This window comes from Prionailurus viverrinus, chromosome B4, assembly GCF_022837055.1.
Source record: "Prionailurus viverrinus isolate Anna chromosome B4, UM_Priviv_1.0, whole genome shotgun sequence".
Taxonomy (NCBI): Eukaryota; Metazoa; Chordata; class Mammalia; order Carnivora; family Felidae; genus Prionailurus; species Prionailurus viverrinus.
The window spans coordinates 72,492,750-72,517,023 of NC_062567.1; the positions used below are offsets into that span (position 1 = coordinate 72,492,750).

The 24,274-nt window shown below is 40.2% G+C and overlaps 2 protein-coding genes and 1 pseudogene across 6 annotated transcripts in view; 2 read left to right on the plus strand and 1 right to left on the minus strand.

The window, feature by feature from the left end:
* The window catches only part of LOC125170158 (olfactory receptor 8S1-like), an 88,192-nt gene extending 85,694 nt beyond the window's left edge, over positions 1-2,498 (minus strand). The window contains exon 1 of the mRNA XM_047866442.1: positions 2,435-2,498. The gene's annotated coding sequence lies outside the window, so the exon portion shown is untranslated. The remainder of the gene's footprint in view (positions 1-2,434) is intronic.
* Positions 1-8,290, plus strand: part of CB4H12orf54 (chromosome B4 C12orf54 homolog) — a 31,176-nt gene extending 22,886 nt beyond the window's left edge. For 2 of the 5 annotated variants that reach the window (XM_047866445.1, XM_047866447.1), the window contains exons 8-9: positions 887-1,001; positions 2,218-2,429. In XM_047866445.1, coding sequence (XP_047722401.1) covers positions 887-1,001; positions 2,218-2,229 — 127 coding nt within the window. In that variant the 3' untranslated portion in view covers positions 2,230-2,429. Of the gene's footprint in view, positions 1-716; positions 1,002-2,217; positions 2,430-7,866; positions 7,939-8,184 lie in introns of those variants that run through there. The other 3 variants (XM_047866448.1, XM_047866449.1, XM_047866446.1) reach the window with 3 other exon arrangements.
* LOC125170160 (glutamate dehydrogenase 1, mitochondrial-like) lies at positions 5,169-6,878 on the plus strand (annotated as a pseudogene).
* Positions 8,291-24,274: the final 15,984 nt, after the last annotated feature.

Below are 24,274 nucleotides of genomic sequence, written 5' to 3' on the forward strand. Positions count from 1 at the left end.
AACACCAGACATTTAATTTAGACATTAGGAATAACTTTCCAATAATGACAACTAAGAAACAAGAGGACTGGGTGGTCAAGAAAGATGGCAGCATCATGTTCTGCAGAGGACTTCAGAGATACTTTTTTAAAAGTCAGTTTGATATATTTCAGATACAGTCCTTCCTGAACCAGGAAATGAAGGCGAACTCCCTGACCCTGTTTGAACCAAATTTGATCCTTTCTCAGACAGCTGGCTCTAGTGAAATAAAAACCATAAGAGACAGATCATTATACTTTAAATTGATCAGTGCTAAAACCATGAAAGGAATAACTGACCGGTAATCTCATCTTTACATACATTTTAAGTGTAATTACTGTAAACCTTTATAACGAGAAGCACTTTTGTTTGGTAAAAACCATATCGGAACTATGATTTTATTTAATTTTAATATTCCTCTGAGGCAAGCATGAGAAACTATCCTGACTTTCCTGATGAGGACACAAGCTCTCATAAGCTATGACACTACATCTCCTAAGACCTAGTAAGGGCTATTCCCTGTGGGCCACATGATCACCAGAGAATTGCAACTCCCAGAGCTAGTGATTCCCATTCCTGGTGGAATGTGATGAGAAAATCCTTCAGGACAGTGAAAGCCAGGACAGGGGGGAGGGGTGGATGAGATCACTCTCCGCCATATATTCACAATCACAACCTTCTCTTATTGGGTACAAAAGCATCAGGTCTCCAGATTCTGGGATGACCCTAAATTTGGGAAGCACTGGAGAACAGCCATCAAGGGCACAGGCCCACAACCTAAGAAGACAGTTCTCTGATCAATCAGCTTGCTACCCTGGACCCTAACCCTACAATCAAGAAAAGAAGGTCTCTCTTCTGCTTCTGCCAGGTTTCACCCACATGGCCTTTCCCCTGAGGTCTCCCCTGCCCATCCTTCTATAGTCAAGAAACCACGCCTCATGGGTCCTCACTCGAACATGAGAGAGCAGCGCCAAACCAAGCAGGTATGCTCCAACCCAAGGGACAAGGAGTTGGGGTGCCTGGGTGGCTCAGTTGGCTAAGTGTCCAACTTCGGCTCAGGTCATGATCTCACAGTTCGTGAGTCCAAGCCCCATATCAAGCTCTGTGCTGACAGCTCAGAGCCTGGAGCCTGCTTCAGATTCTGCATCTCCCTCTCTTCCATTTCCCCACTCACTCCTCTCTCTCTCTCTCTCTCAAAAATAAACATTTAAAAAAATTAAAAAATAAAAGGGACAAGGAGTAAGAGAATGGAAGCCTGAGGGCAGGGCCAAGCCATGACTTCTTGGTCTCTTTGAACAATACAAAGAGCCAAAGTATGTCAGGTGTGGATGGTTCCATATAGAGAAAATCACGGAGAAACAAGTATAGGATAAAGAGATAGAAAGGTAGGAAAGCTTAAACACAAACTAAGAAATGTGAGGCCCATTATTCCTTTCTGGAAAGTGCTCCAGAAACTTGCATTACCGTGAGGGCTTAATTCAGACTCAAGAGTTAAACACAGTAGGCCCACAATAGACTCCATTGTCAAGATATTCATCAATAAAGTACTTGAGTATGCTGCCCTCAAAGGCACTGCTTGAGTGACAGGTCATTTTCTCAACCTTTTTAAGTTCCCTACTCCCTAGTTTCATCTGACACCTAATATCATATGGAGAAGAAGACTGTCTCAGATGTTCACCTGTGGCATATACAGTGCTAGCCACACTCTCTATATGGTCCGATCTATGACTTACTAGGAATTCCTTTTAAGACAGAATCTGAGTAATGGGTGATGAAGAAAAGTCGGCATATCTGCATATGTCTAAGTATAGTAACTGTGTATTTTCTTGAGTAGTCCCCTTTCAAATACTTTACTCCATATTTATCACCCATAGCAGCAAAATACACAAAATTTTCCAACATTTTGGCAATAAGATTACATCTTTGTGAAAGAACACACACACTGACAAAACCTCTGTCATCATTCAAAACTCAATTTGGTTCAAAAATTAAGGCAGGGAGCTTCCTTTCTCTTCAGTACCACATGGGCAGCAATGTAGGATAGCAAAGAATGAACACTGCATAGAAAGATGGTATACAACCAGTGGATCTCCTCCCTTACTTCATGTTAGATATCCTGGGATAGGATCATAAAGGCAGTGCCACCTGCTTAGTGAACCAAATCTCTTTTATTTCCATTCATGTGACAATGACATCTAGGGCACAGCTTAGGTTGCCTGAAAAAAAGAGAAGTTACTCGGCAGACATCACCTCTGACCCAGAAGAGAAACTGAGCCTCATGGACAAAGATACCATGATCTTCGGCCACACCTGGTAACTTGGAAATTGAATGAGACCCAAGCACATCACAACTGCCAAGCAAAGAAACCAGCAAACAAACAACCAGTAAAATAAATGTGATATAAAAGGCACTCACTTTATCAGTTCTTACTGGGTAGTGGAATATAGTGATCAGATGTCCAAGTTTGGTTCATAGAACAGCACTGTAGATTAGAAGAAAATATGAATTATAAGGTCACAAACCCACTTCGACTTTGACTGAGTTATTCTTTTTTATGGACCTCAGTTTCCTCCCCTGTAAATAATGCGGCATAACTGGACACTACTGAAGGCTCCTTTCATGTTTAATATCCTGTGATCTAGATGGTCTCACAGTCTACAATTCCAACATAGCTATTCTCCAGACTTGAAAAGCCATCTCATCCAAAAATATTTCCTACAAGGAAGGAATATTTAGGATTTCATCAAAGGTGGTGGCCTTTGAACACACAAATGCACATATTACATGACAGAAAATGTAGAGTTTTTTAACTCTTTCCTTCCTAAACAAAATCTAAACAAATGAACATAACATACTAAAATTTATACAACATAGCATTAACCCAGGACTTAAAATTTGTCATAACATCAGTAAAATAATAAGCAGAACACATTATAGCAACAAAACAAGTATTAAAAAAACATCAGGGGCACCTGGGTGGCTCAGTCAGTTAAGCACCTGACTTCCCTTCTGGAAAATAGAGATTCCTCAAAAAATTAAAAATAGGGGTGCCTGAGTGGTTCAGTCAAACACCTGACTCTTGATTTCAGTTCAGGTCATGATCTCATGGTTCATGAGTTTGAGCCCTGAATCAGGCTCTGCACTGACAGTGTGGAGCCTGTCTGAGATTCCCTCTCTCCCTCTCTCTCTCTCTCTCTCTGCCCTTTCCCTGGTCATGCTCTCTCTCAAAATAAATAAACGTTTTTAAAAATTAAAAATCAAACTACCCTACAACCCAGCAATTGCACCACTAGATATTTATCCAAAGGATACAAAAATGCCGATTCAAAGGGGCACATGCACCCCAATGTTTATAGCAGCATTATCAACAATAACCAAATCATGGGAAGAGCCCAAATGTCCATCGACTGGTGAATGGATAAAGATGTGATGTATGTATGTATGTATGTGTATATATATATATACATACATACACACACACATATACATACAATGGAATACTACTCAGTGATGAAAAATTATGAAATCTTGCCATTTGCAACAACGTGGATAGAACCAGAGTATATTATGCCAAGCAAAGTAAGTCAGAGAAAGACACATATGATTTCACTCCTATGTGGAATTTGAGAAACACAACAGATGAACACAGGGGAAGGGAAGGAAAAATAAGAAAGAGGAAGCAAACCATAAGAGACTCTTAAATACAGAGAACAAATTGAGGGTTGTTGGAGGGGAGGTGGGTAGGGGGATGGGTTAAATGGGTGATGGGCATTAAGGCAGGCACTTGTTGAGATGAGAACTTGGGTGTCATATAGAAGAGATAAATCACTGAGTTCTGCTCCTAAACCCAAGACTACACAGTACGTTAACTAACCTGAATTTAAAAAAATAAATAAATAAACAGCAAAACGGGCACATTATGGTGATACAGAGGTGTTAATTACAAGAAGTAGCTACCGTTCTTAGGGCTAGGGGAAAAAGATGAAGTTGGATTGCCAGCCACTACAAGCCTGCAAGAGATTCTCTGTGAGCTGGGACTCACTTCCCTGAAGAGGCGTGCTGCCTGTCCGTGCTGCTGTCTCAGGAGTTCAGAGGAGGGAGCCTGTGGAGCTGAGAAGGGGAACTTTCTTGCTGAGAGGACATAAGGAGACCAGTTCTGGGAGTGCCAAGAAAAAGCTGGAAAGTGGAAGCCCAGCTATTGCTGGGCTGCTAACAGAAACAGCAAGCAGTCTCCCGTTAGTGCCGGAACCTAAGAGAAGTCTTGTCAAATACGCTTTCCAGAACCCGCACTGCACACAATGGTGGGTCTGAAGATGAGAGTTGCCTAATAACTACTATGAACCTCCAGTAGGATAAATGCAAAAGAAACCACACCTCAGCACTGCATAATAAACTACTGAAAACCCAAGACAAAGAAAATTCTCAAAACAGACGGAGACCAAGGACAAATACCTTTAAACAGCACCACCTTTAGGCCCAGGCAACTGTGGCCCGGGGCCTGGACTTAGGGGTTCCCGTTTGGCTTCCTTCCCACCCGTCACCCTCCACAGGGTGAGGGTCCTGCAGAGTCCCGCAGCCAGCACACTGTGGAACTCAGGCTCCAAACAGAACTCTGGGCCCTCAGAATCCCCTGCCCGCACAGCCTCAGGTCCACCTCCAGCGCTCGCAGCCCTGTTTGCACCGCAGGGCGCGCCCCAGGCCTGAGCGCCCAGAGCTCTACGGTGCGGGCTGAATTCCTTAAGCATGCAGACCCCCCACCTCCATTCAGGGACGACCCAAGGGTGGGGAAAGAAAGGCACCTGGGTTAATGGCCTCCATTTTTTGGTCAGGGTGGGCCTGCCTCGCAAAGGACCATCAGGTGCAGCCGACTCCTCCCAGTCAGGCGGTGGGCGGTGCGAGGGAAGGAGACTGCTGGGAAGGCGGGAAGTTTAAAAGGCCACTCCCCCCAACCCCGCCCCCCGGCCTCCAAGAGCTCGTGCCGCCCTACCAAGAAACGCGGCAGCTGCGCGGGCCTGCGCAGCCCCCCCGGCCACGTGACAGCATGGAGGCAGCGGGCTGTGAGGGCAGCCCCTACCTCTTCAAGGTGGTGAAAAGCCTCTACCACCGCGAGGCCGGCATCCCGGAGGACGGGCTGGCGGCACACATCCAGAACCAGGGGAGTGAGGAGAAGAAGCTGCACCCCGGGTGCGTGGCATCCTGCGAATCGTGAAGCCCTGCAACCATGTGCTCAGCCTGCTGGTCCCCATCCCGAAAGACAACGGCTCCCCAGAGGTCATCTGGGGCTATGGGGCCAGTACAGCCGGCACTGCACGCTCCCGTTACAACCAAGGTGTGAATCTAGGGAAGATAAAAGTTTTGGCTTCCCTTATGACGTCTAAATGTGCTGTGGTTGATGTGCCATTTGGAGGTGCTAACGCTGGTGTTAAGATTAATCCCCAAAACTACACCAGTAAGGAAGTGGGGAAAGATCACAAGGGGGTTCACCGTGGAACTACCAAAACAGGGCTTTATTGGTCCTGGAATTGATGTGCTTTCCTCAGACATAGGCAATGTGAGTGAGAGATGTCCTCGATTGCTGACACCTATTCCAGCATCATAGGGCTTGCATAGTGCATGCAAATTAAAGCACATGCCTGCTATCCTGGTAAATCCATCAGTTGGGGTCTCATCCGCCAACATCTCCGCCACTGGCCAGTGTTTTACATGGGATTGAAAACTTCTTCAGTGAAGCTTTTTTCGTGAGCATTTTTGGAATGACACCAGGGTTTGGAAAGAAAACATTTCTTATTTAGGGCTTTGGCAATTTTGCACTCTATAGTTACATTATTTTGCTAAATGTGTTGGTGAATCTAATGGGAGAATATGGAATTCAGATGGCATTGACCAAAAGGAACTAGAAGACTTGAAACTGCAACATGAATTGGAGCACCTGGGTGGGCTCAGTCAGTTAAGCGTGGGACTCTTGGTTTCTGCTCAGGACATGATCTCACGGTTTATGAGTTCAAGCCTCACATCAGGCTCTGTGCTGGCAGTGCTGGCAGTGTGGAGCCTGCTTGGGATTCTCTCTCCCTCTCTCTCTGTCCCTCCCTACTCACTCTCTCTCAAAATAAATAAACTTAATTTTTTAAAAAAATAAAGTTGCAACGTGAATCAATTCTGGGTTTCTCCAAGGCAAAGCCCTAGGAAGGAAGTATCTTGCCAGCAAACTGGCATACTTATTCCTACTGCCAATGAAAAGCAGGTAACCAAGTCCAGTGCACCCAGAATGAAAGCCAAGGTCATTGCTGATGCTTCCAATGAACCAACAACTCCAGAAGCTTATAAGATTTTTCTGAAGAGGAACATTACGGTCATTCCTGATTTATACTTGAATGTTGAAGGAGTGACAGTGTCTTACTTTGAGTGACTAAAGAATATAAATCATGGGGCACCTGGATGGCTCAGTTGGTTCACCCATCTGACTCTTGATTTCAGCTCAGGTTGTGATCCCAGGCTTGTGAAACTGAGTCCCTGACCAGGCTCCATGTTGAATATGGAGCCAGCTTGTTTGTGTGTGTGTGTAGTCAGCTATGGCTCTTTGACCTTAAATATGAAAGAGATTCTAGCTACTGCTTTCTCATGTCTATTCAAGATAGTTTAGAAAGAAAATGTAGAAAGCACCATCAAACTTTTCCTATTATATCCACAGCAGGGTTCCAAAACAGAGTATCTGAGAAAAGACATTGTACATTCTGGTTTACCTTACACTGGGGAGTTTTCTGCCAGGCAAATCATGTACACAGCCACAAAGTATAACCTGGGATTGAACCTGAAAACAGCTGCCTATCTCAGCACCATTGAGAAAGTCCTGAGGGTGTAGCTGGTTTGACCTTCAAATAAATGGAACATAGCTGACTACTTCACTACCCTCTTTAACTGTAACTTCTGCAAACCTATCACATGTTTACATATAACCACAAAAAGATTTTTCTCTTAAGGACATCATTCTTAATAAGTCAGTCCAAATCACAACAAGAAGCTAAATGATGATAGAAGATACATGTAAATTGTGTGGAAGGGAAATACAGAGAAGTGAGCAAATTGCTTCATGAAATGGAAGAATGGAAAAGAGCAATATTCTAAAATAAATCTATTCTTTTAACAATGTTATTTTAGGGGCGCCTGGGTGGCTCAGTCGGTTGAGCATCCAGCTTCGGCTCAGGTCATGATCTCGCAGTCCATGAGTTCAAGCCCCGCATCGGGCTCTGTGCTAACAGCTCAGACCCTGGAGCCTGCTTCGGATTCTGTGTGTCCCTCTCCCTCTGCCCCTCCCCCGTTCATGCTCTGTCTCTCTCTGTCTCAAAAATAAAATAAATGTTAAAAAAATGTAATTTTAAACAGAGATGTGTAATTAAGTTAATGCATTACATATTATAAGTAGGAAAAAAAATAAGTCAGTCCAAATCAGCCCTTTAAAAAGGAAGAAATTAAGGGTGAGAGATCACAGACACATTGATGAGTGTGAAAGTAGAAATTGCCTGTGCCAGAGGGCCACTTGGGATAATTTGCCTTTAAATCAAAAGCCTTTTCATCTAGCTATATGCTCCCAGCTCACAGTTTGTTCCCAACATGTTAATTACCTTTTGTTTCAGCTGAGCAATCAGTTGTTTGCCTAATTTTACTCTGGCCAAGTCTGAGATGGAACATGCTATAATTTTGATGCATTTAAAAAGTGGGTGTGTGGCATTTTCAGAAGGTAGTATTGTCCTAAAATTAGTTATTATTATTTCACATCAGCAAAATAGCTCGATTTTATAGGTTACAAACAAAAATAAAAGCTGTTTCTTCTATGCATTTTATTCTCTTAGGAAGACACAAGTACATGCTGCTGTAATAAAATTGCCTTTAATCATTTAACAAGCCTAACTTTGACTCAAACAGTAAGTGCTTACAAACATAAATTTAAAAATCTAGTATTTTATGATATAAAATAGCATTACTTATAGCTCATCAGTTCTGTATTGTCCAGCAAAAATAAACAGCCAGATGGAGAATTATTATCTTCAAAACTACAGATGATGGAGGCTATTTTTATTGTAGCTATCTGAATTTGCTAAATATAATTATGACATGTAGTCCAAATAATGCAGTGACCTGCTTACCATGTTAATTTTTCATTTCTTTAGGGATCCATTGCTGAGTAATTGAACAATAATTCAAGTGGAGTAACCCAGAAAAAATCTACTTGGTCTCCCTGTCTGGAATCTGGCTAACAATTTAAGCATTACTTGATTTTGTGTCTCTTTTCTTTTAGGAGGCTTCATATGCACACAAGCTTAATTAACAAAGTGGGACTTAAAACATTGGATTGGGTGTTTTGTTTGGGACTTTTTTGGCCAGGACCTTTTGAACAGTGGTATACCAATGAAATACTAGACATTATGTATGTAATGAATGAGCCCTTTTTTAAAAACAATAAAACTCTCAGAAATTTCTAATTATTTTGTAACTTCATGACTTAACCTGGTAATAAAAACAGTTATTAAAAGTCTGCCTTTTAAAAATAATTGAAAGGGAAATATTTTCAGACAAATGACAGCTAAAGACAGCACCAGTATACATTTACAACAGAAATACTGAAAGGATTTCCTTTTATAGAGGCAATATGTTCCTAAATGGAAACATTGAAATAGAGGAGTGGATTAAGACCTACTGAAAGTTTGAAACATGTGAGTAAGTTTGCATGACTATTGAACTGTATAGCAACAATAATGTCTTGAGGATTATACGCATACATACATATATGTACATGTACACACACACATATAATCAAAATACATTTCAATAACAGCACAAAAAGTTGGAGAGGGGTAAAACATGTTAAAACTGTGCAATGATCCTTATATTGTCTAGGAAGTGGTAAAAGTACTAATTTATAGGATACATTTGGTAACATCCAGGGTAACAACTAAAACAAGAGTAAAAGATTGCCTCCTAATAGAAAGGAAATAATGGAGTGATAAAATAAATGGGGGGGGGGAGGTAATCCAAAAGAAGGCAAGAAAGGAGAGAAAAAGGAATATAGAGCAGGTGTGACAGTGGTGAGGTAGGAAGTTAAATTCAATTACATGAGTAATTATGATAAATGTAAATGGACTAAATTCTCTGACTAAAAGAGATTATCAACTAAATGCTATTTAAAAGAGTTGCACACTAAATATCAGGTACAAAAAGTTGAGAATAAAAGGGTGGAAGATGCTGCATCTTATAAATGATTGAAAAAAAAAAAAAAGCTTATAAGGTGCCAATAGGAACCTCGTCAAAACCTCTCCTTTATCTATTCCCAGAGAGAGGTGTGAGAGCTGGGGAGGTAAATCATCATAAGATTATTATAGGGTGGCACTTATAATCTATTCTACTTTGGATGCATGAGGCAAGATCAATATTCAACCAAGATGTGCCTTAGGAATAAATACAGTCTAATTCAAAAGAATAGTAGATAGATTATTTTGAGAAGCTACATCCCCTTTACCTCAAACATGCAAATGTAGTCCAGGGCCTGGGATGTTGGAGCTGATAACAACAACAACGACAACAACAAAAAACTTTCCAATGTGCAGAAATCTCTTTAAAAGGGTTCTACATTTACCACTCTTCATTATCTTATGAGGCATATATTCACCCAATTGAGCTAAGAATCTCTTTATGATCTTACCATGTCTTTAACAAAAATATTTAAATTTCCCATTCTAGTTGTTCAGTTAAGTCACTACTCCACAGGTGTTAAGTGTTCTTTTGACCCATTTTTGTGTAAGAGTCATATTCAAATGTGTTCCTTGATCCAATGAGGTGTAGGTTATGGCTCCAAATTGGCATAAAATGCCTATTTCCAGGACCTTAATGGTGTTTTAGCTGCTATTTCTGTTAAAGAGTAAGAAATAGTTATTTTTGTTAAAAATCCTTTTGAATTCTTCAGAAATATTAGCAGTGACCTTGTGTCATTCACCTGTCAGCTTTGAGTCAGTCTTGTTATTGGGGATTTTCCCAAGGCCAATTTCAGATAGTTTATCTGTTGTTAACATTCAGTAAATTATATATGTAACTTCCACATTAGTGACTCTGCTAGATGACAGTGGAATATGTTTTTGTAAACTCATTGTTTTATGACTTGGACATGACCATGCCTCATTTCATGTATCCAAGTGATTACCTGCAGTCAGTGGACCAAGGCATCATCTTGGCATTCCAATTCTCCTCTGAAAGAAAAATTGGGTTCTTTTGGGGAGCATCAATATGATCTTTAATTTTCTTTCTGAAATTCCACAGGCCTTCCACAGTTGTGTTCTTCACAGATGGTACTCTTTATTACTCATCCATTAAACATTTATTAGCTATACCCTTGGGCCATTGGCTATGGACGAAGAGCTTGTGATACCCACACTTTTTTACATAGCATTTTATGTCAGGACTGTGATCTAGAGCAATATTCAGTTCTTTTTATATTGCTCTATGCACTGCTTTCAGTTCATCCCATTGTGCAGAATTACCTTTACCTTTTTCTTTCTTCTTTAAATTTATTTTAATTCTAGAATAGTTAATATACACTGTTACATTAGTTTCAGGGGTACAATACAGTGATTCAACAATTCTATACACTATTCAGTGATCATGATAAATGTACTCGTTAATTTCCATCATCTATTTCACCCACCTCCCACGAACCTTCCTTTTGGTAACCACCTGTTTCTTCTCTATAGTTAAAAACCTGTTTCTAGCTTTGTCTCTCTTTTTTTTCCTTTGCTCATTTGTTTTGTTTCTTTTTTTTTTAATTTTTTTTTAACGTTTATTTATTTTTGAGACAGAGCGAGACAGAGCATGAACAGGGAAGGGTCAGAGAGAGAGGGAGACACAGAATCTGAAACAGGCTCCAGGTTATGAGCTGTCAGCACAGAGCCCGACGCGGGGCTCAAACTCACGGACCGCGAGATCATGACCTGAGCCGAAGTCAGCCACTTAACCGACTGAGCCACCCAGGCGCCCCTGTTTTGTTTCTTAAATTCCACATGAGTGAAATCATATGGTATTTGTTTCCCTGACTTATTTCACTTAGCATTATACTCTCTAGCTCATATCCATGTTGCTGCAAATGGAAAGATTCCATTCTTTTTAATGGCTGAATAATATTCCATTATATATATACATATATATATGTATATACATATATATGTATATATACATATATATACACATATATATATGTATATATATATATATGTATATATATATATATATATACACACACACACACACACGTGTGTGTGTGTGTAACCACATCTTCTTTATCCATTCATCTATCGACGGATACTTGGGCTGCTTCATGGTTTTGTTATGGTAAATAATGTTGCAGTAAACATAGGGGTTCATGTATCCCTTTGAATTAGTGTTTTTGTATTTTGGGGGTAAATACCCAGCAGTGTGATTACTGGATCATAGGGAATGCCTACTTTCACCACTTATATTCAGCATAGCATGGGAAGTCCTAGCCACAGAAATGAGACAACAAAAAGAAATAAAAGGCATCCAAATTGGTAAAGAAGAAGTAAAACTTTCACTATTTGCAGATGATATGATACTATATGCAGAAAACCCCAAAGACTGCACCAAAAAAAACTACTAGAACTGGTAAATGAATTCAGTAAAGTCGCAGGATACAAAATCAATGTACAGAAATCTGTTGCATTTCTATACAATAATAATGAAGCAGCAGAAAGAGAAATTAAAACAACCTCATTTACAAGTGCACCAAAAATAACAAAATACCTAGGAATAGAATTAACCAAAGAGGTCCTTTGACCTGTATTCTGAAAACTGTAAAACACTGATGAAAGAAAGTGAAGACAACACAAAGAAATGGAAAGACATTCTATGCTCATGTACTGAGCGAACAAATATTGTTAAAACGTACCTTTGCCTTTTTCAACTAGGGAAATAGCTAGGCTAATGGCAATTTAGCAGCTGGGCAAAGAGCAGCAGACTTCCATAAGAAGTCTTTTTCAGGGGCGCCTGGGTGGCGCAGTCGGTTAAGCGTCCGACTTCAGCCAGGTCACGATCTCGCGGTCCGGGAGTTCGAGCCCCGCGTCGGGCTCTGGGCTGATGGCTCGGAGCCTGGAGCCTGTTTCCGATTCTGTGTCTCCCTCTCTCTCTGCCCCTCCCCCGTTCATGCTCTGTCTCTCTCTGTCCCAAAAATAAATAAATGTTGGAAAAAAAATTAAAAAAAAAAAAAAAAAAAAAGAAGTCTTTTTCAGTATAGGAGCTCCCACTGGTGGAGCAAGCCGTCTATTACATGTCAGTGGAAAGAGTCATACAATTCAGACCACTCAGAAACAGGAGAGGATGTTCTATCATTGATCCTAGAGGTAGAGAAAGGCTACCTGCTCGTGAATATGATGCACTTACTCCATTTCAACATATTTGTAAGTATAACGTTTACATTTTCCAAGGAACTGTGTTGCACATCCCTTTCTTTATTTGAATGTCTTTCTCACATCACTCATATCAAAATATATATCTTGGTAAGTTTGTCCTTCAGCCATATGACCTGTTGCCACCAGAGCTTAAGAGCACACTAGTATTTATATCTCAAATGGTTTATACTAAGTTACAGCATAATCTTCTAATTCAAAATACCAGTACCTGCCATTTAGCGTCGGAATTAGACTTCTAATAACTGCAGTCTCTGAGTTTTAGTGGTATACACATATAAAACCCTTGGTCTGTTAGGATTAGATAGTCCCAGAGGTGCCCTTTATATATCCTCAAAGACTTCCTTTGTTCCAGCTCGTTTGAATTTAGTCTTTTTTTCCCCCTAGTCACTCTATATTACAGAGGACAGGATACTCAAATTCAGTATACGTGTCCACCAGAATATATATAGCTCCACAAGACTTCGTATCTTTTTCTCATTAGTGGGACCCAGAAGGGACAGTAATTTGTTCTTCACTATTTGTGAAATGTCCCTAAAGGCCTCAACCTGGGATATTCCTGGATATTTGCCTGATTGGCCTTGACCCTAAATCAGCCATCCTTGACTACTTCTGCACATTATAATTTACAAATGCCCTTGGCTTCCTCTTCCAAAGAGGAAATTATCATATTATCAATGTAATGAATCAACTTATTTTGAAACTGATCGTATTTAAATCTCATCCTATCAGGTTGTGATAGTATGCTGCAGCATTCAGTTACCCTTACAGGAGGACAGTAATTGCATAATGGAGTCCATTTCACATGAAGATGAACTGTATACTTGACTGGCTTTCCAAAATGAGAGACAAAAGCCAAGTCACCTTTAGCTAACCAGTCACCTTTAACCTGCTGAATGCTTGAAATGTTGTCCTCATGTCTGGCATAGCAAAGGCTATTGATGGAAGTGCTTTTAAAATGTGGTAGTCAGCAGTCAGCTGTGCAGTGTTTTTTATAAGCCATATAGGAATACTATAGAAAGAATTAGGAGAGACACCCTTCTACAGTTTTCTTAGTAAGGGCTGAGGTTCACTATCCTCTAGTACTCAAGTACTGCTTAATAATTACTATAGAAGAGAGTACAGGCAATGCTTATGTCCCAGTTAGCATGTAATTAAAACCAGGCAAAGGGTGAATTTGCCCAGCATTTGGCTACAAGCTGGTAATGGCAATGCCCTCTATTCATGCATTAACTGTCTTCTGTATATACATTTGTGACAATGTGATACCATCACTGAGAATCTCTCACTTTCTCGATTATCTACACTTTTACTCAATCCTGGCACCTTCTGCCACAGAATCAGCATACTACCCCAAGGTTTACTTTTATCCCCTTAATGTTGCTTTCTGATTTCCCTAAAAGTATAATAGACATCATGTACCAAAATCACTAGGGAAAATTATATGTTTTCAGCACTTGAAAGCATAGAGGTTATGATGGTCCTACAGTGGGGGTGATCATGGACAAATCTAAAAGATAAGATCCAAAGGTTAGAAATGAAGTTCTCCATGCCTATATCCAGACCTGCCAGGAACAGTTTTCTTCAACAACCATACGATTTAAAATATATATATATACTGGGGCGCCTGGGTGGCGCAGTCGGTTGGGCGTCCAACTTCAGCCAGGTCACGATCTCGCGGTCCAGGAGTTCGAGCCCCGCGTCAGGCTCTGGGCTGATGGCTCAGAGCCTGGAGCCTGTTTCCGATTCTGTGTCTCCCTCTCTCTCTGCCCCTCCCCCGTTCATGCTCTGTCTCTCTCTGTCCCAAAAAAAAATAAATAAACGTTGAAAAAAAAATTAAAAAAATATATATATATATATACTTTTGATTAGTAACGAATCCTGGGTGAAGGCACCATATCAATTATCACAGCCTGATTTAACTTATCTTCCTCCCTGGTCCAACCATCAGAGTCTACTTCCACGTATATTCCCCAGTTTTCCCCAATATAAATTAGCAAAATCTTACTTCGACTTCTTTCATTTTGCACTTTGTAATTTTCCCATTCCCCAAACTGAGACCATTCTGGGATTTGAGTGCATTAATACATTTAGAAGCAATAAGGGGTTTTGAAGTTGAGTCACAAGGAGAATTGATACCTTCTTGCAAGCTGTAGCAGTTAATGGTTTTAGTGAAATTACAGAATCCTCTCTGGTTAGTTGAAGCAGAAATGAAATCTATTAGCATTCAGTAGCTGGTACTTAACTGCAAAAATCAGGTTAAGGTGATTAAGCTTCCAAAACAATTTCCAGGACTAATCAGCAATTTTATCCTCACCAGAAAGCAGTCATCAACACAGCCATCCCCAGAATTTTGCCTCTCCTGCCACGACCTGTTTAGTTTTCTCTTGCTGTAAAAAAATATTACCGCAGGGACACCTGTGTGGCTCAGTCGGTTGAATGTCGAACTCGGTTTTGGCTCAGGTCATGATCTCACAGTTCATGGGTTCGAGCCCCGTGTCAGGCTCTATGCTGACAGTGCGGAGTGGGCTTGGGATTCTTTCTCTCTCCCTCTCTCTCTGCCCCTCCCCTACTCTCTCTATCTCTCTCTCAAAATAAATAAATAAACATTTTAAAAAACATATTACCACAAACTCAGCTGCTTAACACAATACATTTATTGTATCATAATTATGCTATCGTAGTTTCTGTGGGTCAAGAGTTGCAACTGAGCTAGTCCTCCACTGCACTTGTAATGTTGGCCAGGCTGCCTTCTCACCTGGAGACTCTACTGGATGAAAGTCCTCTTCCAAGCTCAGTCAAATTTGGGGGGAGAACTCATTTCCTTGCAACTTCACAACTGAGGGCCTCAGCTTCTTACTCGCTGGTAGCTGCCCTCAGCTCTCGGAGGCCACCTGTATGTCCCTGCCACATGGCCCTCTATAGGCAGTCACAACATGACACTTTACTTCCTGAATGCCAGCAGGAGAGCATCTCTCTGCACAAAAGGGTCAAGTCCCTTTTTTAATGGCTGATTAAGTCAGGCCCTCCCAGTATAACCCTCCTTTTGACCAATTCAAAATCAAGTGACTTAGGATCTTAATTACCTCTGCAAAATCCCTTCACTTTGCTTTATAACATTACCTAATCAAGGAAGTGGCATCCCTTACCCTCACCATATTCCAGAAGTCACACATTCTGTCCCCACTCAAGGGAAATGTGTGGATTTACCCTAAAAGTGCCCTGAGAGTAAGAGCTGTACGTGACCATTCTCAAGAAACTCTGGGCTTCCAGGAGAACCGCTACAATCTTTGTGTGAACATTAAACAGGGACTCCTGTGGGCAGTTACCACTCCCACAAGTTCACCGTTGGCAAGTAGGGATTGGCCTAGATTTTAGACCACCACTCCAACCCAACCTTTATTCAATGCACAAACTGCGTACTGAACCAAAGGCACAGGCTAGGCCAATACCCTGCACGTAGTGGGTGAACATCTGATGGATGAATGTCTTCTAGAATGTCAAATCACCCAGTCTCATCATCTCATTAAACAAAGTCTACCAAAGGGCACATGGTATAATCCTGCCCTGTCCTTTCTCTCTGAAAACACCTTCTATTTTAACTTTTTTTCCTAAGTTTTATTTATTTATTTTGAGAGACTGTGTGCACACACAAGCAGGGGAGGGGCAGAGAGGGAGAGACAGGGAATCGCAAGCAGGCTCCACACCGCTAACACATGGTGCCAGAACCCACAAATTGCAAGACCGTGACCTGAGCCAAAACTAAGAGCCCGACACTCCACTAAGCCACCCAGGCACCCCAGGACACCTCCTTGCTATTACCATCCTTTTGTCCCACTATCCTGCACTCTTCCCAGTGAATCCTTTGGTTATCAATTTCATTTTCTTTTTTTTTTATTGAGGTATAACTCACATAACATTATATTAATTTCAGATGTACAGCATAATGATTCAGTGTTTGTATATACTGCAAAATGATCATTATCGTAAGTCCAATTAACATCCGTCACCACACAAAATTTTTTTTCTCGTGGTAATAACTTTTAAGATCCTTTCTCCTGGCTACTTTCAAATACGCAGTACAGTATTATTAACTGTAGTCACCAGGCTGTACGTTACATCCCTATGATTTGTTCACGTATTGTACCTTTTGACCCCCTTCACCCATTTTGCCCATCCCCCATCCCTAGCCTCAGGCAACCACCAATCTATTCTCTTTTTTGTTCATTTTGTTGCTGTTATTCTTGTCTCATTTGTCTTTGTGTGTACTTTTTTGGATTCCATATATAAGTGAGATGTTACAATATTTATCTTTTCATTTTGGACTTATTTCATTTAGCATAATGCCCTCATTTCATCCATGTTGTCTCAATGGCAATATTTTATTCTTGTTTATGTCCTATATCTTTTAACATCCTTCATCAGATTTTTCTGGGTCACTTCATAGTGGTTTGGAAAATGTGGCAAATATGAAAAGCGGTTTGCCTATTTGATCATCAGAGAACCAATATGCAGGATTTCTTTTGTGTGTTTTTTTCAAGTTTTTATTTAAATTCCAGTTAGTTAACGTACAGCGTAATATTAATTTCAGGTATAGAATTTAGTGACTCATCACTTACATATAACACCCAGTGCTCATCACAACAAGTACCTTCCTTAATGCCCATCACCCATTTAGCCCATCCTCCCACCCACCTCCCCTCCAGCAACCCTCAGTTTGTTCTCTATAGTTAAAAGTCTATTGGGCGGCACCTGGGTGACTCAGTCGGTTGAGCATACAGCTTTAGCTCAAGTCATGATTTTTAGCTCAAGTCATGATCTCACGGTTCGTGGGTTTGAGCCCCACGTTCAGCTCTGTGCTGACAGCTTGGAGCCTGGAGCCTGCTTCGGATTCTGTATCTCCCTCTCTCTCTCTGCCCTTCCCTCACTTACTCTCTCTCTCTCTCTCTCTCAAAAATGAATAAACATTAACAAAATCTTTTCTTCTTAAAAAAAGTCTGTTGGGGTGCCTGGGTAGCTCAGACAGTTAAATGTCCAACTATTGATTTCAATTCAGGTCATTATCTCATGGTTCGTGAGTTTAAGCCCTACATCAGGCTCCTCACTGGCAGTGCAGGGCCTGGGTGGGATTCTTTCTCTACCACTTTCTCTGCCCCTCCTCCCCATCTCTCTCTTTCTCAAAGTAAATAAACTTTATAAAAAAAGGATCTGTTTCCTGTTTTGCCTCTCTCTCTTTTTTCCCCCTAGGTTTGTCTGCCTTGTTTGTTAAATTTCACATATGAATGAAATTATATGATATTTGTCTTTTTCTGACTGACTTATTTCATTTAGCATAATGCTCTCTAACTTCATCCACATAGTTGCAAATGGCAAGATTTCATTCTTTTTTGTGGCTAATGTTCCATTGTGTGTGTGTGTGTGTGTGTGTACCACATCTTTGTCCATTCATCAGGACAATGGACAAAGGGGATCTTTCCATAATTTGGCTATTTTTGATAATGCTTCTATAAACATCAGGGTGCATGTTTGAATCAGTATTTTTGTATCCTTTTGGGTAAATACCTAGTAGCACAGTTGCTGGATCATAGTTCTATTTTTAACTTTTTGATGAACTCCATGTTTTCCAGAGTAGCTGCACCAGTTTGCATTCCCATCAACAGTGCAAAAGGATTCCCCTTTCTCCACATTCTTTCCAACACCTGTTGTTTCCTGTTAATTTTAGCCATTCTGACAGGTGTGAGGTGATATCTCACTGTAGTTTTGATTTGTATTTCCCTGGTAATGAGTGATGTTGAGCATCTTTTCATGTATCTCCTAGCCATCTGGATATCTTCTTTGGAAAATGTCTATTCATATCTTCTGCCCATTTTTTAACTGGATTATTTGTTGTTTGGATTTTGAGTTTGATAAATTCTTCATAGATTTTGGATACTAACCCTTTATCAGATATGTTATTTGCAAATATCTTCTCCCATTCCATAGGCTGCCTTTTAGCTTTGTTGATTGTTTCCTTCACTGTGCAGAAGCTTTTTATTTTGATGAACTCCCAATAGTTTATTTTTGCTTTTGTTTCCCTGCCTCAGAAGACATATCTAATAAGAAGCTGCTACGGCCAATGTCAAAGAGGTTACTGCCTGTGTTCTCTAGAATTTTTATGGTTTCAAGTCTCACATTTAGATCTTTAGGTCTTTAATCCATTATGAATTTGGTTTTGCGTATGGTGTAAGAAAGTGGTCCAGTTTCATTCTTTTGCATGTAGTTGCCCAGTTTTCCCAATACCATTTGTTGAGGAGATTGTCTTTTTTTCAGTACACAGTTTTGACCCTAAAACATTTCAGATTGTTTGCACCTCCCCCAGTAAAAAATCCAATCCGTATTTTCTGTCACTTGGGCCCATCCACTCTTTTCAAAATTCTTTATGAGCACTGACTTCTCAATATCATTGACCCATTTTACTTTTAATGCCATAGTCCACAGGTGCTTATGGAGCCAATGGGAACATCCAATTTCTCTTCAGATTCACTGACTCTTGTTTCTGTTTCTTAGCTGATATCAGGTTGTTTTGTTGCCATGTTCTCCTATGGGCTCCAAGTATACAAGTGCACAGGGGAGTGTAGAGGAGAGCTGCCCTGACCCCAGCCCCACTCCTTTTCTCATAGGAGGACACTACTGGCTGCCTAATAGACAAGCCAGCTGAAGGCCACAAGTATGATTTTTTTATTATAGTTTACTTTTTTATTTCTGTCGGTCTCATTTTGTTTCATAAAATGTCCTGTATCTCTTTCCATATTTGAAATATCCTGAAATTGATTTTTATAAAATAAGAATTATTGGTTATTTACATTCCTAAATAACTCATCAGTCCAGACCAGTGAAAGGAGGAATTTAAGGCCCAGTGACCTAGCTCCTGTCAGGATTTGGTTGCTGCAATTGCCCATTTACTACACTCACTAAACATGGAAGCAAAAGGTCCTCAGGGAACCCACCTAGCTTCCAGATATTCATCTTCATGACCCCATTATGTAGAAGCATCTCTGGATACTCATGATAAAGAACCCTCATAAATTTAATAACTTCCTATTTGTCATGAGAAGCCCAAAATGACCAGGCAGCAGTTGTATCATTAGGTTTGGTGGAAATGTCACACCATTAGCTGATGGGAGCATTCTCCCTAGCTTATCCCAAAGTCCTCCAATCTTTAATTCCCCAGAGTTTAAAGTGTCAGATATGGAAAGCACAAGTTTCCCAAACATGTCACTAGGAATGGTGATGAGAAGATCTAATTCAACTTTATCCCTATGGTTACTGAGGCCCTGGTATTCTGGCTAATGTGGACAGAGCATCATATAATGGCCATTGCTTCATTGTATAGTCTGCTCCATGGAAGATGTTCACTGAGGGTGTGATAATCAAGCTGGCATATCACCCATTTACACCGTTTTTACCTTCTGTCAGACCAGAAGCTTCCATGTGAGTGGTATAGTGTAGGAACAAGGGACACCATGGTCATGTGGCCATTGTCTCAGCTCTTTGCCCTAAAGTGGGTCCTTTGATACAAGGTAACAATATGCAGGATCCCTAAGTTTATAAATTAGGTATTCTATCAGTCCTTAGATAGGAGGCACTGTGGGAAGGGAAGGTTAACTAATATCTAGAACAAGTGCTAATACAAGCAGGAAGAAATTAGAGGCTTCTCCAGACTAAAAAATGTCTGATGTAATTAACTTACTGCCAAGAGGCTGGTTAGTCTCTGAAAGATGGTTCTACATCAAGGTTTTGGTATTGCACTCTGCTTTTTACAACTTGGACACTAAGCTGCAACAACAGCTATGTCAATCTTGGTGAGAGGGAGTCTATGCCATTGGACCAAAGCATAACTCCATCCCTGTATTATAGCTATACCTTTGGCCCATTGTACAAGTACTGAGGTGATCAAGGACAAAAGTTGGCAGGCCCCCACTTGTTGACCCTTCCTGTCCTTCCTGAGCCTTCTTGGTTTATGAGAAACCAAGATCCACACATTTTATGAACACTTATACATTCATCCACTTTCCTTCTCCCAAGACTTCTTTGTCCCACCTTTCAATATTCCTCTTTCTTGGCCACTGACCATTCAGCTAAGCTATTTTCCACTACCCAAGAGTTCATGTGTAACCCTATTTTGAATCAATTCTGTCTCCATACAAAGTTGATGTCTAAAGTGCACCACCCAAAGTTCTGTCCATTGGGAGACTTTCTCCTCATTACCTCTTGGAGCCACCCCTGAGTAGAAATGTGGTATATATATATATATATATATATATATATATATCTCATCAGGCTTTTTCAGCTGTACTAATTAATTTAGCAAACTCAATCACAAACTAAACCTGGGTTTTGTCTTTCTCCATCAACTGGTCATGGGGAAATTTCTATGAGGCCATAGGTGTGAACTACATTTAGGTGAAACATTGGTGCAATAAAGGTGGGTGTCATGAGGCTACCTGCCCATGAGGACTTGATGGTGTTTTATGTCCCAAGTATCAGGGTTTAGCTCAGACCCTGTGCATAATATCCCTCAAAAGATCTAAGTATTTTTATTTTCTCAGTGTACAGTTAGTCTGATAAATTAACAGTTTGGAAAAAGAATTTGAGTAACAGTTTTGAAAATACTATATGTGACTGTAGGACTTTCCTCAAGGACACTTGGCTTCCCCTTAATGAGATGGACTCTGGGTCTTAAAACTAGTTCACGTCTGGAAACTTGACATGGAACCATGAGTTTTCATGGTGGCAGCTAACATCAGCATTCTGCTCACTATTCCCGATCATGTTTGGGGGCCATTATTAGTAAAGAAATAATGGCTCTTTGGCTGCCTATCTCCCCACTATGCACATTGTGATCAGTTATGCATCAGTACAGATGTTTGCAGGCCAAAACACCTTGGTTGCCAATATGGCCTTGGTGCACATCACAGTAATTGTATTCACCTTACACTTGACTATTAAAGACAGTCATCTGGCCTCTGCTATTCCATAATCTTATTTCCTTTGGCAATAAGCACCCCAATTCCATGGCAGCATCTCCAACCATCAAACCTTGCCTACCTAGGACAGACTCCCCTGAGGTGCTGAGTGATTCCATTGCTCTTTTCAGTAATGAATTCCTTAGAACTTTAGCAAAGGGAGTGCCTCATGAAGAACACAGTCAGATGATGGATACTCCAGCCATAAATAGTAAAACTACTTAACATGCACAAGTCTTTTTTCTTTCCTCAGTAGGTGTGAGGCAGTTCTCACAACTCCAGCTAATTTACTCCATTGTGTGTGGATGCTTCCATTGCACCCTTTCAGGGACCTAAAATTTTAAATTATGTGCTAGTGCTACCATTTAAATAAATCACCCTTCTCCCACAAATACCTTTAGGATATATGTGTTCCACAAATTCCTGCTAGTACATATTAACTGTATCTTGCTGCCCTTTCAATGAATAAGCTATCTCTTCCTACGGGGATGCCGAATTTTCCTACAGTCCTGAGGTCTAACCTATGTTATTGGTCTAGAAGCAATGAGGGGAAGTTAAGGCAGACCCTGAAGAGGACACATATCATCTTGTGAAACATGTGCTTCAGGCAAGGCTTTTCCATCCAAGCAGTGTGAGAGTGATGGACTTTAATAAAGAGGACCGGGAGAGACCATCACTTCTGAAAGCCTGAAGATTTAAGACAATATGTGTTCAGGGTTCTCTGTCCACCCAAATATTCACATTCCTGACTGTAGGGTTTAGTCCCTTCCTTATCAAGGTCTTTACTTTAGCACAGGAAACCTTCTAGAGCTGCATATTTAGATTTCTTAATGGCTCAGCTACCTTAAGATCAAATCTTGAACTTTGTTTTCATACAGTCTCCCCTTCTGCAATGGGAAATAAGGGTTTTTTCAATGCTTCCATATAATATTTTTGGATTTGCAGTGTACCCTAAGTTGATAGCTGACTGATTTGAAAATATCATTTTCTATTTCAGGCCTTCTAGCTCAAGTGACAAATGCTTGGTTGTCCACAATCTTTATAATTATCATTATCCACATATTTTTGAATTGCTGCAGCTACAGCCAATACTTTCACTTCCATATGTACATCATTCAAATCAAAAGAACCATAGTAATTGGATGTTAAAGGGGTTATTCCCATAGTATTTACCCCTAGGAAAAGTCCCTGCTGTCCCTTAACTGGCAAGGGATGTATTACCAAAATCCCACTGTTCTCTAGAACTTCATCCGGTACCATCTTCTTTTGCATTCTCCCAGAAGCATTTAATGAGACATGGATTTGGGTACTGGTAGAGTATTTTAGAGAGGATTCAAAGTAAGGAAATGGGAGGCATGAGACAAGAAAGAAAAACCAATAAAGGATGTGTTAATGATTTTATAATGGGAAACTAGAACTCAATCTCACTGGGGACCCTCAGAAAAACCATGTGATACATAACTCAGGAACTTTCCTCCTGGGGCATTTACCCACTGATTTCCTTTTCCTATTGTTTAAGTTTGATCCTGATGGCCATTAACTCCATGAACTTCTGGGTTGAGTATGCGTGCTTGGAGCAAGATCCTATTCTAGAGATTATCCTCTTTTGTAGAAGTGAATTGATGCAGGTACTTGATCTGGGAATCTATCACTATGCAGATGAACTCAAGTGGGTCCCAGAAAATGTGACTGGGATATAAATACTATATATTCATATATGTAAATATTTCATATACCTAATTTTAATTTTATAAAAACTAATGTAAATAAAATAATTTTAGTATCCACATACGTTTCCTGCAGGAAGACAATCTTCTAAAATGGACTTGTAATCTAACTTCCTTACAATTCTATTGCTTATGTTTATTTAATAAATTGACAGGGGGAATGAAAATCACTATTAAGCATTCTAGTTTGAATGATAACATTATAGTATATCATAAATAAGTGGGCATTATGATTTATCATAATATATTGACCCAATACATGATACATTCAATAAGTAAATGCTTGCTTAAGTGAAATCTTAATCACTAAGCATGATAATTGTTATATAGCCATCACGTGGCTAAAGTATATATGGATTCATGTATATGGGTTAATCACACCAGAAAAAGTTGACTGGGCAGTTTGGACAAATGACTAGTTATGAGATTTCTTTCCTTTATTATAATTTTTTACTCATTTTATCTTCAACTCACATGTACGCAGCAGATTTACCTGGGTGAAATTGCTTTAGAGTGTCAAGTGAAAAATATCTGTTTTTTACAAGGAAGACAGTTAAAAAAAAAACCATTGCCTTTTCTGTCCCCTGTGAACTTCCCTATCAAGAGTTCACATCTGACAGTTTTGGTCTTTGCTTCAACCTAGAAGTTCCAAATGCCACACTTAAGGGAACCCCATCGGTACTCTTTACTATAAAACCTTCAAGTTCTGACTACAGGGAATAATTGGCATTGCATCAACCATTCTCTGGGCTACTGTTGCCTGGTAGTCAATCCTCAAGGTACCTAAACTAAGCAGCTTTGAGGATTACTTGGACCAAAGTATTCTATATATGGCTGAGACAAGGTTTTTGGAAAACAGAGGAACAAATGAAGAGGTGGGGTGGTTGTGTTTCAGACAATTCGAAAGAAAAAAATTCCCTGTAGCTATTTCACTCTAATAGTGAAGAATATGAAAAAATATATTATCAGTAGAATTTTATAACCTCAGTCATAAAACCAGGTATAAAAAAAGTGCCTTCTCCCAATCATTTTTCATTCTTAAAAGTTGAATCGAACACAAGC